At 30.9% G+C, this 20,877-nt stretch overlaps 1 protein-coding gene across 2 annotated transcripts in view; it reads right to left on the bottom strand.

The window, feature by feature from the left end:
- Positions 1-94: 94 nt before the first annotated feature.
- Positions 95-20,877, bottom strand: part of LOC118191488 (uncharacterized) — a 32,944-nt gene continuing 12,161 nt past the window's right edge. For both annotated transcript variants that reach the window (XM_085814566.1, XM_085814565.1), the window contains exons 5-8: positions 17,264-17,304; positions 9,477-9,646; positions 6,053-6,080; positions 95-463 (exon numbers count right to left, since the gene is read on the bottom strand). In XM_085814566.1, coding sequence (XP_085670692.1) covers positions 195-463; positions 6,053-6,080; positions 9,477-9,646; positions 17,264-17,304 — 508 coding nt within the window. In that variant the 3' untranslated portion in view covers positions 95-194. The remainder of the gene's footprint in view (positions 464-6,052; positions 6,081-9,476; positions 9,647-17,263; positions 17,305-20,877) is intronic.

Raw genomic sequence — 20,877 nt, 5'->3', positions numbered from 1 at the left:
TCATCAGCAGTTCGCATGGTAATAATGAAACTAGTGAGAATGAATTAAACTATGATAATGATGCATAAGAGAATATTATATACATCAATAAATATTATCTTCACTGTTTAATTGAAGTCTATTTTATAAACACTTAAATAATAATATCAAAATATATTAAATACTCTTATATACAAAGCAAATTTTTTTGACTCTCATGAAGTTACTTTCTCAGCATTCTGTTTCGCACCAGTTATATAAGGAAGAAGAAGATTTGCAGTGTCAACAGCATCCATTTGTTTTAAAATTGTCACCATATTTCGTACCACACTAGATGAAGTAACTGATTTATGCCCAGTACCTTCAACAACAGCTGCTTCAGGTGGATGAGAGGAAGGAACAAGAAGTCTTGCCGATGAGTGAAATTCTTTAGCTTTTGTACTTTCGGCAATAGCTGGTAGATTAGTAAGTGTTATTCCAGCACCTAAAAAATGAAATGAAATAACAGTGAAAAGATCAAATATATTAATTAATTTATAAATTACAGTACTTCAATATTTACAATAGAACTCATTAAAGGATCCGAACTTGATATATTTATTTCAAAAAAGTATTATGAGAATTATCTACTTGATATAAGAAATAAGATCATTTAATATCCCTTATAAGGTCTATTTAAAAACAATCAAATATTTGTGCATACATAGTACTAAGATAAAGGTGGCCTCATTCACATACAACACAATCCTAAATTTACAAAAATAAAAATAATAAAGAGAAAAAGGAAAAATAAATATTTACATATCAGAAGACTTCCCATTTATGAGTATGATGTAATGAAAATACGTTCTGAGAAAGTTTAAATATTATACTTCAAAACGGTTTAAATACTATACATTGAGATAAAACTATATATAGATATGTTTTAACATAAAAGTCCGGATATTAACATGAAAGTGAAAAAGATAAGTAAGAAACTACCTTAATTTTTTTTTTAATGTTTGGCTGTGCGTCAGGATGAAAAATGATTTGCCAATTGACATTTTAATATGTTCACTACAGATTTCTAAAAGGGTCTACCAACCTGTCTCAGAATGATAGCATATTTTTACATAGTAAAACTCAAAACTAATTCCAATATATGAATTCGGAGTTACTTTAAAAAAACATGATTTTAATATTATTTCAGCAATTTAAGTATTAAATAACAATTTTAATATCATTTAAACAATAAAGTCTGAACACAAAAATGAGTCAGCTTTTTATAAACCACTACTTAACACAAATGCAGTTCTATGGGCTTCACTGCGATATTATAAAAGATCTATGCCTTTAAGATATTGGTCTGCCTGAGTCCTATATTGAGCCACTGGTCTGTCTGAGGAAATGATATAGCTCATACATGAGCCTGTAGATCAGGGATGGCCTCGAAGACATTTTAGGTAGTCTGCGCGACCATCCCGATAATGACCTTGGATATTAATAATTTAATTTATGACTTATGACATAGAATTAATGAATTATTTAAAATAAAAATTTACTATAGTTTATGCTTTAAAACCTAAAACATACTGTGCAAAGTAATACAATGAATTTGCCGTTTTACAGTGGAGAATTAAATAGAAACAACTTGACAAATTGGGATGCTTAGATTATATCCAGTAGGTGGCACGATAATAGCGGCACGGCGAGTCGACTAGTCTACCCGTCACACCCACCTGTTTAGTTTCAGTTCTCAGTTAATCGTCTTACGTTGCAGGTCGCTCACTTCCTACCGCACTAATACGATAATTTGTTGTTTCAACAACTCGTCCAAAATGACTCAGCCAGGTACTAGTGTTAAGAGAAGTAAAACATACCATTAACACAATGAGTGGGAAGATGATTTCTTTTTTGTTATGGTGAAGGAGAAATGTGTTTGTCTCATATGTAACTCAAGTGTAGCACTACCAAAAAAAGCAAACGTCGAAAGACATTTTAAAGCCATGCACTTAGAATATGCTACAGACTTTCCAATTGGCAGTGAACTTCGAAAAGTTAAAGTGCATGAATTAAAAGTTAAATTTACATTTACAGCAAACGTTATTTAAGAGACCAGGCACCAAAGCTAATGCAGTAACATTGGCGTCGTTTAAAATTACAGAAGTTTTGATAAAGCGAAAAAAAAAAAAACATTCGAAGTCTGAGAATTGATAAAAGAAGCTTTCTGTAAAGCAGGAGAAGTGCTTTTCCCCAATTTTAAAAACAAATCTGAAATAATATCGTCAAAAAATAATATTTCTTTGTCGCATAACACTGTGATGTGACAGACTGAAGGTATTAATAATAATTTGGAGGATTTATTAAATGACGATTTAAAAGCTTGTAAGTTTCTATCACTTCAATTTGATGAATCCACGGATATAAGTGACATTGCACAGTTATGCATTTTTGTGAGAATGGTTTTCGAAGACATGACTTCAAAGGAAGAGTTCTTAACTATAATTCCATTGAAAGGACAAACAAGAGGCCAAAATATCTACAGTTCATTTAAAAACTTTATTGATAAGACAAGATTTCCAACATATAAATTGGTCTCTATTACAACAGATGGAGCTCCAGCAATGTTCGGGAATCGAATTGCTAGATGCTCTGGATTTAAGAAAACAGTGGTTTAAACAATACTGATTTAAGAAAACAGTGGTTTTATTGCCTTGTGCAATAATGATGAGGCAATTCCCAGTTTTACCAGCTATCATTGCATTATCCATCAACAGGTATTATGTTCAAAAATACTAAAGTCTAATGATATAATGCAAATTGCTTTCAAAATCGTCAATTCAATTCGTTCAAGAAGTCTTTAGAGACGACAATTTCGGGCGCTTTTGGAAGAAACTGAATCAGAGTACAGAGATCTCTTATTGCACACAGACATGAGGTGGCTAAGCCGTGGTACTTTTTAAAAAAAGGTTTCATATTCTGTTACCAGAAATAAAAAATTTTCTACAAATGAAAGGAGAGCACATTACTGAATTGGAAGATGAGAAATGGCTGATGAAACTAGCTTTTCTCTGAGATATCACTGCAAAACTTGACTTAAACCTAAATCTACAAGGAAAGAATAAATGTTTAACAGACATGATGAGCGTGATTAAAACTTTCAAAGAAATGATAAAAAGGTATTCGTCTCAATTAAGAAAACATGAATTGAGAAACTTTAAAAAAATGGAGGAAGAGTGCATCCATAATCCAAACCGAGACTTCGAAGATTTCGCCGAACATTTAGTTGTTTTGTTTGAAGAATTTGAAAGAAGATTCACTGACTTAATTAGGTTTGAAGAAACACTCAATTTTAAGATATTTCCATTTAATGAAAATATCAACATTGATGGAGTATCCTAAAAAATAGGACATTTAATAGATACCACATCAATCACGGTCAAGGTAGAAAGTATCAAATTAAATGCGATATATTTCTTAAATCCAGAGCATCTAGCGATACTGATTTTTGGAAATTAATTTCTGAGGAAACGTTTCCAAATATTTACAAATTGATTTTGTATATGAAATCCTACTTTGGATCGACGTATCTTTGTGAATCTGCTTTTTCAACCATGAACGCCATAAAAACCAAACATCGGTCGCGTTTAACAGATGACATTTAATTTTGTGTTTACGCATTGCAATAAGCTCATACCAGCCACACAATATGATAAACTTGTCACAGATATAGAGTGCCAAATTTCAACTAAACGAAGTGAATAGGATGGTTCAATTTTTGATATATGAATATTTTGATTATTTTCGTCAGTAAATTTTTATTTTCTAAATATTAAGTTTTTTTAGAAAAATTAGATAATTTACCATTTTTTATTGTTACCGAAAATAAATTACATTAATTTTGCTCTGCCATTGGTAGACCGCCTTCGATTTTTTAAATGTGAAGTAGACCACAGATCCCAAAAGTTTGGCCACCTCTGCTGTAGATAGTGAATATATCAAAAAATAAATAATAATAATAATAAAAAAATCTGAAAGCTTTCAGATTTTACATTACGCCCACAGCGGCATTTTTTTTTAACCTTTCATGTGTTACCTTTACTTATTAAGTACCACATTTTTTGCACTTAAACCATAAACTTCAGTTCAACAGCAATATCGCAAAATAATTTTAAAATGAGCGTAGCTTTAGAATTTCCAATACACAGCTATGGAGATAATGTTTTTTCTGCAAAGTGTCGGCATTGCTTGCTTTGAAATCATTGAGTTTGTTAACAAAAATTTGTTAATGCTTTACAAAATGTGAAATAGATAATAAAACAAATTCGAAATTCGGGCTTCCAGATGCCTATATTCGGGTGGAAATGCTCAATATTCAAAATTTGAAGTACTGTTGTTTTATCACAATGCGAGAAATATACACACATTTGTGCAGATACTTTATTATTTAATTTCATTAAACTTCTAATATTTGGTGTTAACAATCTGTAAAGTAAACTGGACATTTAAAGTTTTCAACGCAAAATGCCGAAATGAAATTAATAGCTTTTCTGGACTAATGCCCCATGGGCTAAAAAATCTGAAAGCTTTCAAAATTTATATTATGCCCAAAAGGGCATTTTTTTTTTTTTTTTTCATTTACAGACATATACACATTTCGAAAGCATTTGGGCTAATACCTCATTGTGCTAAAAGTATTTAAAAACAGCATAGCTTTAGAATTTCCGATAGACAATCTCTCGTGCAAAATGTTTTATCAAATCACCTGTATGACGGCCATAGCAGGGCACTGTTTCAGTTTTATTAAAATATCTGAACAAATAGATAGAATTCTATCTTACTTTCAAAGAAAATGACTGATGTTTATCTCGGTAAAAAATTTCTCAATAAATGGATTGGGTATGCAACTGTCATTTATCAAATTCATTCTGCATGATCATCTTACCCAACAGATTTTGTGCCACGTAAATTATTCTACTGAAGCTGCATTAAAAATGCATTATCACAGCTGCACTCAGAAAAATGCATTATCAGCTGTCACTCATACCAATCATGCAACACTACAGTTAATATGGATCAAACAGGAATAATATATATACAGTCAAAAGTCGTTAATCCGGACTCGTCGAGAAAAATATGAAACCGTAATTTATGAAATAAAGAACAATTATGATCTAAAGGGTATCAAAATTTACCAAAAAAAAAAAAGCTTAATATTTATTTGTTTACTTTATTAAACATTTCTTTCAATGTAAGTTGTTTAAGTTGCTTTGTTTTATGTGATAATACTTTCTCTTTAATCTATAAACAGACATAATTTCTTGTTCAGTTACAAAGTTCCGCTGTTCAAGTCCCGTTAATTGCTGTGCCGAGAATACCGACTAACTTGTCAATCGAAATTTTTTCATTTTCACTAACCTCTCTGTCACATTCTTCATGTCTTTATCCATTTTTTGCAGCAATTCCACTTTTTGTTTGATGGACATCGAAACATACTTTCGTTTTGTACGATCCTTTTGGAGCTCCAGAATCGGAAATTCTATTTGACATAATCGAAAGTTCAAGTTTACTTTTACAGTATTGCTCTTACGGTCTGTAAAAAATAATAAGCTGGATCCAATTCGAAGATTAAGAAACAACACAATCATCAACATTAATTGAAATAGATAATTAGATAATGTTAGCTTATACCGTCCGTAATACATAAAATGCGCACGCGAAAACGTATTCTGCACTTGCGCACACGCATATGTGCAGTCGTAAAAGGTCTTACACATATGCGCAGCGCCTGTGCAGAAAGTTTTTAGCTTTGAGGTCCGGGTTATAGATCACTCCGGATTATGGGTGTCCAAATTAACGACTTTTGACCATATTAAGTATGCTACAAAAACTGAACACATCAAGAACTTGTAAAAAAAAATCTTTAAAATTACTCAAATTTTCATTTTTTCATTACACCTTTAGTTATATTAACTTATCACTTTTTGGTGACAGTTTAATGGGTTCATTACAGAACCCTGAAGGCAATTATAACTCACCCTCTATTTAAAAAGCGATTACAATATATACGTAATTTAATCAAAATTATACATACCAGGCATAATGATAATTCTTGAACCAGCCTAAAAGATAAATTACATATAAATAAAAATAATATTTAAAACCAACACTCTAAAAAAAGGAAATGCAAATTTCATACAAATATGCACATGTACAGACACACACACTAAAAAAAATGCGAGTTGGATTTTTACATATTTAACATCTTTACAATGGCTTTCAATACTCAAAATATTAAAATAAAGTATCATATTTTTGGTTTTACTTTTAAACAGACCATTTATAAATAACTCAGCATATCATATATACAAGGACACACGTATACAACAGACCATACCAGTGTAATCTGTTACATAGTATCCAAATCTTTGTTAAAAAAATTTTGGTACTTGCATATTATCACAACCACCTTAGTAGAATATGGCAGTTTTTCAAAATTTGCCAAACTCTGGCAACCATACACATAAACATTCCTCAACTAACCATGCTCATAACAACCCTTCAGTCAAGCAACATTGCCATTTTTGTATATAATCTTTTTGTTGCATTCCAAGTTACAACATTTTTTATAGACAAATTGTGATATTTTTTGCCTTTAACTCAATCTTAAATTATTGCTTGCATAATTTGCCAGTAATAGAAAAAAAACTGCAGTAAATGTTCTGCAGGAATATAATATTTTTCTCAAAAATCAATAAAGGGAACAGCGATGATATGAGTTTAGTAGATAGCCAGTGCAAATTCTAAGTTTGTGAAATCCTTTGATGTAGAGAAAAGAGATCGGTGTATGCATGGAGAGAGGAACAGTGCTAAAAAAAACAGAAGGATTTTGAGAAAAAATTTTAATTTTGTAATATGCCCATACATTTGTTACTCAACAATTAAAATTTGTATTTCAAATTTTGCTGTATTTTTATTTATTTTGATATGTTGATAGCATCTGCCAACTTATGATAACTATCGATAGTTTGGGATTGTTTTTTAAAATTGCCAAGAAAATTGTGAACTTGCACATGATAAGCAATTTTTACCTTTTATCTGTAAAGAAGACAGCGAAGGTGGTTGTGCTAATATGTAAGTACCAAAAATGTCTTCAAAACACTATTGTCTTTTGCTTGTTCAGAGTAAATATCAATAAATCTTTTTTGCACAGCTTCAATGAAACACCTTTGATGACTAATTCTAAAAAAGGGTGGGAGGTAATGTAACAGAATACAATGGCTTAAAAATCTCTTTTAAAGACACAAATACTTATACAATAAGCTATAACACATTTTTAAACTATACCGTTATGTTATTCTAGGCGCTTGGGCAATAGCCGCATCCTGAGTAGAACAGATAGCAATTGAATAACTTTTGCTAGCATAATATGGCATTATTTCGAAGCGAGAACTAGCAAAAATACTAATTCTCGCGTGATGCGTGATTGCAAGGTCTTCAGATATAGAGTTGCTCTGAGGAAACCAGGTCAATGTAACGGCAATAACTCTTCCAACACCTTTACTTCTTTTTTAATGTATGGGGGGGGAGGACAAGGCGGGAAATAGGTATACGCTTACAATACTGATGTGTTTGCATAATATAGTCTAACGAAAACGAGCTCTAATTCAGGATAAACGACAAAGAAAAATTCACAAAACGCCTATATAAGCAATTCGTTCCTGCGGAGATTTAATTAAATGTCTTCAGCAGTTATACCTATTCTGCCACAGGTGAGCTTTTCTTACATCACGATGCTTATGTTTTAGGAATATTAATGAATTAATGTGTTAGTAATATTTCCTAAAATGTTTTTGAACAAAATGGAAGGAGTACAATCTTTTTATACCTGGAGCAATGCATGTAGAATAAGAATATAGCACTATCCGTCGTGGAAAATAATAATAAAGCCAGAAAAAGTAAGATATTGAATTCTAAAAGTGTGACTAAGTATCGGATTAGAGTTAGCGTTAGTAACTAAAGATATTGTCATATACTTTGTTTCCCATTCATAAAAATTGATCTTTATGAATGAGAACAGTTTTAAGAACACCCAGTTCACCATCTAAAGAAGCTTTACGGATAACTTTTGTAGAACTAAAGTCAAAATTATGATTACATGCCCAGCTGTAATTGCTTATTAAATATTTATTTATTTTCCGTTTTCAAACATAATATTCGTGTTCCTTGACGAACAATTTGGCCAATATATGTTAAGATATGACATAAATTATTCAAGACTTAATACCAGAAATGAAATCTTTAAGAATGGAATGACAAATTTTATTTGAAGGTGAGAAAATGACATAAAATTGAAGTTTTGGATAACCTGAGCAATGGAATGATGACAATATTGTTTAGTAATAACCAGTATTTAATTATAAATAATGTACTTAACTGAAAAAATGTACATTAGTAGGCATGTATGAATTCTGCAAGACTTGGTTACAAGTGTAATTTTGAAAACATAAAATCAATTATCTGTAGACATAGGATTGAATTAACTAATTTAAATGTTTCATGATTTATGCAGCTTTTAAGCTTACTTTTCAATGTTATTAAATTTTTAGTAATATGTGATTATTCAAATTGATAAACACAGATATACAGTTTCTTCTTGAAAGCCTTATATTTTATATAAAAAAATATGGAGGCACAGAAAGAAATACATTATTTTAATATAAATCCTGCTCCAGAATCATTCAGTTAATAATAAATAACTTGAACTACTCCGGAAAATAAAGAATTAGCATAATATAATCAAAATGTAAGTCATACACTTTATTAAAGAATAGGCATAAAAAAATAAATTCTAATCAATAATAATTAATAATAAATAATATTATAATTTACAAATATTTTATGACTTGGTTTAGTCAGAAAATGTAGTATTTTATGTATTTAATGCAGTGTAATATGTTTATGCAGATAGGCAATTTTGGTATTTATGTAATTTGGCATCGAGTATTTTTGACAATGCAACCAAAAAATGCAATTTATCACAAATATAGGATAAATGTAACATCATAATATGCTCATCAGAATTTCACTTTGGTTTCATGTATCCCTGATCTTCAGTATGCTCTATTTTTATAGGAGAAGAAAAAAAAAAAAAAAAAAACTGTATAAATTTTTTTTTTTTTGTGAAAGTTAATTGCAATTTTGAAAAAGAAAAACGAGTAAGTACTGATATTTTTAACAGAAAGAAAATAACTGGCCTACCATTTTTATCCTTTCTTGTTAGTTAAATATAAAAGAACAAAAATGAAACAGTAAATATAGATAATTCTCAAAACATGTCTTGAAGATATGCAATAATTCTTGAGGGAAGGGAAAGAATTTTTTCAAAAATTATTTGTGGCAGTTGCTGACACTCAAAATTGTCTTATTTAATGCAAAATTTTCCAAAATTACCCACAAAAAATGCTCTGTTTTCAGTTTCTAATGATGTGATAAAGATAGGTGAAACCATAAATTACCTTTTCTACTAATTCCCTTATTTTGTCTTTTCCTTTATAAGCAGACACCTGTTGCCCACTAGTTAAAATTCTAGAACATCCCAACTGAATGATGTCTTCAAGAGCTCTTTCGGGATCAGCTGTCAAGTCAAAGGCTCGGTGAAATGTAACAGGCAAACCAAAAGCATTAGCTGAAAAAAAATATTTTAAAATAAGAACAATGATGCATTTATAGATGAAACTAAATCTTTGGGGAAAAAAAAAGAGGGAAAAAAGAAAATGTGTTTCAAACTAATATCAAATTTAACAATTGTATTGAACTAACAGAACAATACACAGCACATAAAACTGACAAAAAAGCAAATAATAAAACAGTACGCAAAAAATGTCATCGATATTTTGTCCAGGACGGTGGCGAATGCACAGCTAGCTGAAGTATTTTGAGCTATATAATAATTTGAGAAATCTTTAACACCACTAGGAAGTGATATTTCTCTATGTTTTCATGTCACCCAAATGTAAACAAATATACCAAAAAGTATAAATTTATTATAACACCTCTACACAATTTACAACAAATAAAATCAGGGCTTTTCAACAATGAGGTAAAGCTGAGTAAATGGATGGATGGTAAAATTTTCTGCTTTTAAGCTGGCTCAATTCTATAGAGATAGGATTAAAAATCTGCCTAAGAATTAGCAAATCAATAATATGTCTGTTACCAACTTTTAATAATGATATTCCTAATAAGGCTTATCTTTTTGATTTTATACAAAATATGAGTTTACAGTACGCTTCTAAGGTTTTTAGCATATACTTAGCAACCTAATACATAATTAACTGAACAGCACTGATAATCAGGCTTTCTAGGATACCACAGAAGACTGACATTGCCTGAAGGGGATCCCTTAGGAAAATGTATTATTATTTAAACAGTTCATTAATTATTCACTCATTAATTATCCTTCAACAATAACCTTAAGAAAGAGTTAATTTTTAATTAAAGGAATATTGTAGTAATAAAGTTTTTTAAACAAAATACAGTCAAAAGTCGTTAATCCAGACTCGTCGGGACTTCGGCGATTCTGGATTATCGATTTTTCCAGATTATAGATCATCAGTTTAAATCTAGTAAGATGGGCATGCAGAAATTATAAAATAAAAAATATGAAACCGTAATTTATGAAATAAAGAACAATTATGATCTAAAGGGTATCAAAATTTACAAAAAAAAAAAAAAAAAAAAAAAAAAAAAGCTTAATATTTATTTGTTCACTTTATTAAACATTTCTTTCAATGTAAGTTGTTTTTTAAGTTGCTTCGTTTTATGTGATAATACTTTCTCTTTAATTCTATAAGCAATTCTATAATTTTTTGTTCAGTTACAAAGTTCCGCTGTTCAAGTCCTATAATTGCCGTGTCGAGAATACCGAGTAATTTGTCAATTGAAATTTTTTCGTTTTCAATAACCTCTGTGTCACTTTCTTCACTATCGGAAGCAAATTATAATGACGAGGAATTTGATTTAAATCATATCAAAGACGGAATACATCGAGATGAAATACTACATTTAGTAAGGAATTATAAGCCAAATAAAATGAAAACATCTGCCCTGAAGATAAGGACAGTGCTGACAGATCAACTTCCAATTCATTGCACGCCGCAGCATTTCTGTTTCCCCCCTCCGCCGCAGAGCAGCGTGAAATTGATAAACAGATTTTGGAATGGTTAGGTCATTTTTTGCAGCAATTCCACTTTTGTTTAATGGACTTCGAAACATACTTTCGCTTTGTAGATCCTTTACATATTAGTAAATATATATCAGAAATTCTATTTGACATAATCGAAAGTTCAAGCTTACTTTTATAAAATTGCTCTAACAGTCTGCAAAAAATAATAAGCCGGATCCAATTCGAAGATTAAGGAACAACGCAATCTGCAACATTAACTGAATTAGATAATTTTAGCTTAGCTTATACCGTCCATTATACATTAAACGCATATTAGCAGCCGTAAAGGTCCTATGCGCATGCATCACTTTGACGCATGCGCAGAAAGTTTGTAGCTTTGGTTCCGGATTATGGGTGTCCAAATTAACGACTTTTGAGACTGTACATACTTAAAATAAGCTAAAGCTGCACATCTAGTTTTCCTAATAAGATTTTTTTAAATTTCTAATTTGCTCATTACAAGACAGTTGAGCATCAAATAAAGTACAAAACACAGACAATAAACGAAATGAGTATACCTATACACTCAGGAGGCTCTATGCCACCCAGTAGCACTCCCAAATCAAAACATGAGAAAGTGCAGGCATTTGCAAAGATATAGCAAGTTCATGTCTTCCTTATTGCAAAAGGGCAAGAAAGTCAGAAGCAACGTTTTGATTCACTGAGGTGCTTACAAAGCCAGTCATCGCCAGGTATAAGATGGAACAATGCAAGAGATTTCTTATTAGGCTATTCGAATACTTCCAGAAACTGTCAAAATCATGATTAATTTCTATTTCAATCTATGAGTTCTTGGAAAAAGGAGTGCCCGAGGGCTTTCCTAATAGCTGACTTAATGGATTTATAGGGGACACCAGGTTGTTTGAAGGATATAAACTCCCTTCTTAACCAAGAAATTGGCAGCCTCATTACCCTGAACTCTACAACGGGCAGGAATCTATTAAAGTACAACCTCTTTGTCATTACTTGAGAACCAGTTCAGAAGGTCAAAACAGTAATCGACAATTGAAGAGCAGGAATCATTCTCCAAGTCAATAGCTTGAAGGAGAAGCTCTTGACATAAAGTAGATCTACCTCCGCAAGGTGTGAAGTAGATCTACATTCATGTGGTGTACCCCAGGCAACATATTTTACAGCAAAATGATCTACAGCTCTATCAAGAGATCTGACTCTCAATACAAATTTTTGAGGACTTTGCAGTGGAATGCTAATGGCTTATCCTAATAAGATTTAAAATGCAAGAAAATGTTACTTACTATAAATTAAACTTTGTACTTTTCAATATAACATTTTTTAACCTGGCAATATCATGGGTGTGAGAGACAGAAAACAACACTGCAGCTCACTGACATAAACAATCAGGAAGGATTAACTGGAACAAATCAGCAGATAGGACAAAATTATACATAGATTCAAAAAGCATAAATTACGATACCGACAAAGTCATGCTCTGCAGCAGCGTTTCTCAAACTGTGGGGCAACCCCCTAAGGGGGCACATTTACATGATTGTGGGGCACACTACAGATTGAAAATAAAATGATAATGATAAAATGCTACAGATAGATTTAAAAAATATTGAAATTTTATTTAACAATGACAAAGAAACATTCTAAGGACTAATGGTTAACATGCGCTTGTTTTAAGGTGCACAACTTCTCTAAATTTGGTTTCATGTTGGAGATGGCCACTCCGAGTTTCTTTCCTACTTGAAGTTTATTTCTGTATTTAGATTTTAAGGCAGCAATTGCAGAAAATCCAATTTCACAAAGATAAGACATTGGAAAAGACTTTTGTATGGTACTTGCTGAAACATCTATCAGTTGTTCTTCTTCTTGTAGTGGTAGTCTGGCAGGTCTATTCTCAAATGGATTTAAAACCCAGGTCCAGTCTGAAAAATTGATATCATTTTCTGCAAAGAAGTATCGTTTGAAATTCTTACTCAAGTTTTCTAAATGGCTTTCCATGGTTTTTGTATCTCAGCTTTGTTATTATCTTCCAAAGATGAATCTTTCACAAAATTTCACAATGTGGGAAACATTTCAAAACTGTTTTCTTTCAATTTGTTATGTCATAACTGTATTTTCTTACAAAAAGAGTCAATCTTTTTTACTTGAATCAAATATATTTATGTCTTTTCCTTGCAGCTGAAGATTGAGTATATTAAATTTTTAATATCTACTAAATAAGAAAGTTTCAATAAAAATAATCAGTTGTAGAAATCTGTTGAATGCTTGTGACCTTCCTCGCTCAAAAATATCGCTATTTCCCTTCTTAGTTCAAAGACACATTGAACCGCCTTACCACGTGACAACCATCTGGATGAGGAATAAAATAGCAAAGACTGATGCTCAGCTCTTATATCTTCACACAGAACAGAGAACATCCTTGATTTTAGTGGCCTGGTTTTTATGAAGTTAACTACACTCATGTCCATAAATTAAGAATAATGCAAAATCAGGCAAAGGAAGAGTTGGAAGCAAAACAAATTTGACTTATTTGTAAAGCTTATTTATTAAACGAAAGGTAAATAGCAAAAAAAAGATGCTATAGGTTTGATATTATTAAAAAAATTAGCGATTTTTCCTCCCTGGAGCAAATTACAAAAAAAAAAAAAAAAAAAAAAAAAAAAAAAAAAAAAAAAACTATTTACAAAAAAATCAGTATTACATGGTTGGTTGTTAATACATTGTATGCCTCCCAGACGATGCAATACAGTCCGTACAACGCCTAGGCATGCTGAGTATCGAATTATCGATCTGATCTTGGGGGATATTACACCATTCAAAAAGCGATGCTCTCCAAAGTTCCGGTAGACATGTAGGAGGAGGCTGACGGGCTGCAACTTGTCGGCCAAACATGTCCGACACGTGCTCTACTGGATTCAAGTTCGGTGAGAATGCTGGCCAGTCCATACGGGTGATATCCTCCGATTGAAGGCATTCGCTTACTATGTTTGCACAGTGAGGACGGGCGTTGTCAGCCATAAACACAACTTGTGCGCCCATGGCGCCCCGAAACAAACGTACATGTTGTTCCAGAATGACGTCCCGATAGATTTGGCTTGTCATAGTTCCAATTTGAACATGCAGGTCAGTTCTGGAAACCAGAATAATTCCACCCCAAACGAGCACTCCTGCACCACCGTAACGGTGTCGTTCAATGATGTTTTCTTGGTGGTAACAGGTGCCTGGAGCTCTCCATATGAAAGTCCGGCGAGAACCAGACTGCAAGCTAAACCTGGACTCGTTGGAAAACATCACACAAGCCCACTGTTGCGGTGTCCACAATGCATGCTCTCTACTCAAGCTAACCGCAGGCGACAGTGAGTTGCAGTAAGTGGAAAGCATCTGACAGGTCTACGAGCATATACAGCAATATGCCCAAGCATCTGTACACGGTCTGCCTTGAAATTGTAAATTGTCATACCAGTGGCTGAAGAGAGCTGACGAGACAGGTCTGAGCCTGTGCTCCGCCTGTTTCTTTTGGCAGTAGCTGCCAAATACCGGTCCTCATTCGGCGTTGTAACTCTGGGGCGATCTGTGAATGTCTACTCACATTACCATCATCTTGGAATCGTTGCCAAAGCCTGGAGATGACACTCTGAGCAATTCCAAGTTTGTCTGATACTTCCAGTTGGGTACGCCCACATTCCAGACGGCCGATAATTCTACCACGTAAAAAATCCTCCAAATGCGTCCTTTGTGTCATAACTATTCGGTTATTGCACTAAAATGCTTATAAAGTGCCTGCGAACAATTTTACTTCTTTGCCTGTATTCCTTATATATCACTCTCTTACACTCTCGTCATTGTGATGTAAGATCGGTGTCATCTGGTTACTTCCTGAAATTTGCATATGATTCTTGAAGATGTGTGTAGTGATTTTACTGGTGATATATTTATTTTAGAGTTCGATTTCCATGTGAATCCGAATTATCCTTAATTTATGGACATGAGTGTACTTCAATAACTACTGTCAAAACTATAGTCCAGGGCTTAGCGATTTTGATGTTAACACTTTCTGATGTATCATGCAGTGCATCCAGATCATTTCTGAACCTTCATTTCTTACTAGCATTTGTAAACTGTTGTATTTGCCAGACATGGCTTGAGCTCCATCGGGGCAAATCACAACACAATTTTCCCACTGCAAATTCGTTTTAGTAATAGATCATTTGTAATTTTGAACAATTCAGTGGCTGTTGTTCTTCCTTCTATCTGTTTACAAAACAATAAATCTTCACATATTTTAGAACTTTGACAGAATCTAATACAGCAAATCAGATGGGAATCTACTGGAGTCAGTTGCTTCGTCAAGTTGTATAGCAAACAATTTTCCACTAAGCTCAGATTCAAGTTGCTGCTGAATATTAACTGATATATCTTTAATTCGTCGACAGATTGTAGCATTTGACAGAGGAATATTATTAAATTGAGAAGCAAGATTTTCACCAAATATTATTTCTACAATGTCTTTGCAAGTGGGTAATATGAGTTGCTCTGCAATAATGTGGGGCTTTTTGCAATTAGCTACTTTAAAAGCCACTCTGTATGATGCCAAGAGAGCCTTCTTATTTACTGCAGCACTTTATGAAAGTTTGACTTCTGTTTTTCGAACAATCTCAGTGTTTCCTCAAAAAAAAAAAAAAAAAAAAAAAAAAAAAAAAAAATCTTGCAATTTATTGACATATTTTCTGTGCAGCATTTCTAGATGCCTCTTCAATTTATTTGGCTTCATACTATTTTCTTGTTTTAGATTTTGGATGATCTCCACTTGAACCTGTCGATGTACAAACCCTGTCATCATCAAGTTTTTGTTTAAAAATTTATCCATACTACATCTACTTATAATTCCCAATAATGCTGATTAGTGCTAGAAAACCTGAACTGAGAATATTATGTGTGCTCTTCTCTATTTATATTTGCATTGCTTCAATTCAGTTTGAGAAAGGTCAGGAAGCTTGGATACATGGCGCGAACTTTCCTATAACATCTAGACTAGACTATCTGGCACTCTAGACTAGACAATGTTGCCTAGTGTTATTTGAATTCCTAGGTCTACGGATTGGGGGTGGTGGAAAATTTTTCGAATTAAAACAGGGAGGCACAAAGAACAAAAGTTTGAAAATCACTGCTCTGAAAGGTGATTGCTTATCTAATTTTAAAAAAAAAGTATGCATTACTTAATAAGTTTCACTAATATTCTGGCTTTTGTTTGCAGATATTAAAAAAGTCTTCTAATAAATTAATTTTTATTTATTTTAAGTGCAAAATAAATATTCTACTTTATTTGATTGACTACTCATATATTATGTCTAATGTTACTGAAAAGAATTTGAAAATAAAAATTACTCAAATAATGAAATATACCTTCAGATAAATCTCAACAATAATTCAAAATAACTATTATAGAATTTCTTTAAAAATAACAAAATTTAAGCAAAAATATTCAGAATATAAAGCAATGCTTTTTCTCACCAGACCACGCAATAAAACAACAATTAATTTTTTTAAATTTATTAAGACAGATTAATTTTTGTTGAAATGTTAAACAATTATAAATATTTTTATTTTTTTACTGATAGGTTCATGGAAGAAAGTGAAGAAAAACATTTTAGAGCAAAGAATTAAGTTTTTAGATATGTTTATAGAGATAAACAGGATTGCAAGAAAGAGTAAAAATAACATTTTAGAGCAAAGAATTAAGTTTTTAGATATGTTTATAGGGATAAACAAGATTGCAAGAAAGAGTAAAAATAACATTCTTAAAATGATATACAATGCAAAGATTAATTTAATTATAAGACTCCAAAATTTTAAATAACATTATTAATAACAGAAAACTTAACAGTACTTTAATGTTTACATAGAATGCAATAATATTGGGCACTGTTCTGTTACCGGGACCAGATTCAGAAATGTATGAATATATGCGTGCATGTATGTATTTCCACATATATATCTCTACATATATGCAAATACATATATAAATGCTTACATACATGTAAGCACGACATAAATAAATACATAAATGCTTACATATATGTATATACATAAATGCTTAATATTAGATTATACCTATTAGATGCTGACATACATTCTTGTCAACCTGACGATTCCTAAAATAAAGAGAAATTTTTCAAATGAACAAATTTACCCTTAATAGTTAAAAATAAGATATTTATAGAAAAAAAGAGCTCAAAATTGCAAGAAAGTGAGATGGAATTTGAGAAAAAAAAAAAAAAATGCACAGATTCATTCATAACAAGTGACCAAAGTTAGACAACAGAGCTTTTTCAATAACAAATGTAATTTAAGAATGTGAAACATACTCATCTTACAAATCTCAGTCTTCAAACTAGTTTCCAATAATTTCATAAACTGAACATGGTTCTAAAATTGAAAAGTTTAATTTGGATTATTTAATATAAGCAAAGCACAAGATAGCCACCTGCCTGAACTCCACTTCAATTTTGAATAAAATTTTGAAAATCTTTTTGTTTTAACTTTTACAAATTTAGAAATTGTCATAATTCATAGTTTTTAAAAGTTGTCACAATGTTTTCAACAGATACTTGTGAAATTGCTTATTGTGTGAAAGACAAATTATTATGATACCAAAATCAGACCAAAAGAAAGTCAAACTTGTCTTCAAAAAACACTTTGCCTCAAAGTGAAACTAATTAAACAATTTAGCACTAGCTAGCAAAAAGAGAATCAACAAGTAAAAACATATTTACAAAAAATTAGACTGAAAAATATTTACAGATGTGTCCATATCTAGTTGCAACAAGTGTCAAAAAGTACACGAAATATTATTTTTCTGTACATCATGGAATGGCACACATAAGAACTAGATCTTGTTTGATGAATTATGGTCTTAATCTCCAGAGTTACTTGACAAAGCAAACTGCAGTATTTAAAAACCATTTACAAATGCAGAGCTTTTCAAAAGTACAAGTTGCACATTGAATATCATGATATAGCATGAAATATCCCTATATTATCATAATTCATACTATAAGGCTGAATAAGTTTAAAGATTTAACATAGATAGGAGCTACATATTAAAAAAAAAAAATCTCCACAGACTCCTTATTCATCTAAGCTTACTATGGCTTCATTTACCTGAATCTCTCATGTAATGCTACTACTTGCAATTACTTCTAGTGGAATAAATTAAAAATCACAGAGTAAAGACTGTAACTGTATTAAAATAGCAGTAAAAATGGAGGACAAGAAAATAACACTTAAAAAAAAATAACAGAATGGTCTTGCTGCTTCATCAGAGTGTTTTCATAAAATTCATGATGCTAGGGGAATATATTGAAAATGTCAAAAACATACATAAAATATGTGTTTAATAAATTTGCATACTGAAAATTATATATTAAAAGATTTGCTTAGTAAATAACACTTTAAATCTGATCACATGTATTACAGATCAAAATGCTAATTAAAAAACTTTAATGTGTAATTTGTTTAAAGAAGAAATTTTCAAAAACATATTTTTAGAATAATTAACATTGCAGATGCATCACAAATTAAAAAGATAAATCCATTGATTAGCAGTTATTTGAAAAAAAAGTGTGCAAAAGTTTCAGCAAAAACTGTTCCACATAATTAAATTTACTTATTATTTCAGGTAATTTGTACGATATATTCTGTTTTTACCTCTCACCAACCAAAGTGCATTAGTAAGTAATGTCTTCAGACTAAAAATTCGATTTTGAGTTTTCAGTGAATAAGCAAGAATTAGTGCCTGCACAATACCTTTCCACTGTTTCTACAATGATGTCTGTCTGCATGTGTGCTACGATTCTTTCTTTTGTTCATGATAATACCTATATGAGGCTTCAAAAAGTTTCCATCTTAGATTTTGACTAAAACTGATAAACTGGAAGTGATATACTTGAAGCTACAAGTAGAATTCCATATTTGGTATTTAAAATGTGATTGAGAAACAACATGTTACATTTATCAGTATTAAATGTATTCTTGCAGTTATGCTAGACGCAATGACAATATGCTCATTATGAAGGCAAGCTCTTGTTATAAAGCAATTAAATGCATTATATATCTTGTTATAAAGCAATTAAACGTCTCAGTCCTCAACTTTGTGTTTGTTTCACTCATGTGTCAAATCACTCTTCAAATCAAAGGATGCTGCCACCAAATGTTATTGCTATGAATTATTTTTAAAGAAATAAACTAATAGATAATAATAACAACTAATAGAGCAAATAAAACTAATAGAGTGAAAATTTAAAAAAAAATATATATGGTAACAATAAACACTACTAGGAATTCTAAAGATATGCTGATTTTAAAGATTTTGTTGTTGAATTTTATGTGGCATAATCGCAGAGAAAATGATATTTAATAAATATAAAAAATTGGCACTGTAATTCAAAAAATTAAACCCAATATCATAAACAGAGAAAAGACTGAAAAAGAAATGTTAAGTTACTAATTTGTGAATCTGAAACACTGTATGACCAGAGAATGCACTGTGATCGATGCAATATTTTCAAATCAAAGCTTGTGAACAGATGTGCACAATAGTTATCACTGTCTGTTGTATGGGAGAACAGAATAATAAAATATGAGTAGTGTTTACAATTAACATTGAGTTATAAAGTTTATAAACACATTATATTTTATTTACAAACCATCAACCAGAAGTGATAGTTTACATAAAGCTTATTGTTATTTCACCAATAACATGTCTTAAGATGAAGTTATCAGGTGGTCATGAGCTAGCCACATCAGAATTTTTTTAATATTTTTTTATTTAAAAATGTTTTTTAATTTATGCACAATTATTTTTATTGGTTATTTTTGTAAAATGTAAAGCATTTAATTAGAATTTGATATTTTGTTTTTACAAGATAAAGCCCTTTGTTAAAATTTTAATAGTCTACAAATGATAACATACATAATGAATGCTATTATCCTATTACAATAAATAATATCAAAGTACACCTTGCACACAAAAATATGTGGCAGTTTTATATCTTCTGTTCTACTGGGCAGATTGATGAAATTTAACTTGCATTTTTCATGTCTCAAAAGCATGACTTAGGATATTTATTAGATTTATAAATAGCATATTTCTAACACAGGTATTCTGACTCAAAACTGGACTTTTCTGAAATGATGTATCGATTTTTTTCTATATTCAATTCTACATCTCGAATTATATCAAAGTGCTATAAAAGCTGCACACATAATTTTTAAACACGTAGTTTCAAAATTTTAATTCGTCATGTTAACTGAATTTGGCATTTTTTTTTTTTTTTTTTTTTTCTTTATTAAACTTACTTGATTATTTCTTTCACAATTCGATATTTAGGTTCAATCAAAGTAAAATTTGCAGCTATTTTCTGATTGGTTTTTAAAATCTATACTTTTTAATACCTTTTTATAAATTTTTCAAAAAATGTTTTTAATTATAACCTATACAATTTTTGCCATCATCTTAAAGTAGATGTATTTCTAAGCACACCTGCAAAAATTAGAGCTTTTTATTCAAAATTTCCCAAAATATATGTGAATTTACATATTGGAAAGTTTTTTAAATTTACCATATTTGTTATAAGTTATAATAATGCCAAATATGGTTTATGCACTTTGTTAAAATTATTTTAAAGAACGAATGACACACCTTTTCTTCTACTTATGTTCAATGA

Source organism: Stegodyphus dumicola, chromosome 4 (genome assembly GCF_044657685.1).
Source record: "Stegodyphus dumicola isolate Sdum_Otavi_A_Nest chromosome 4, ASM4465768v1".
Classification (NCBI taxonomy): domain Eukaryota; kingdom Metazoa; phylum Arthropoda; class Arachnida; order Araneae; family Eresidae; genus Stegodyphus; species Stegodyphus dumicola.
The sequence above is the reverse complement of the archived record's forward strand: the minus strand, read 5'-3'. Positions and strand labels throughout refer to the sequence as shown.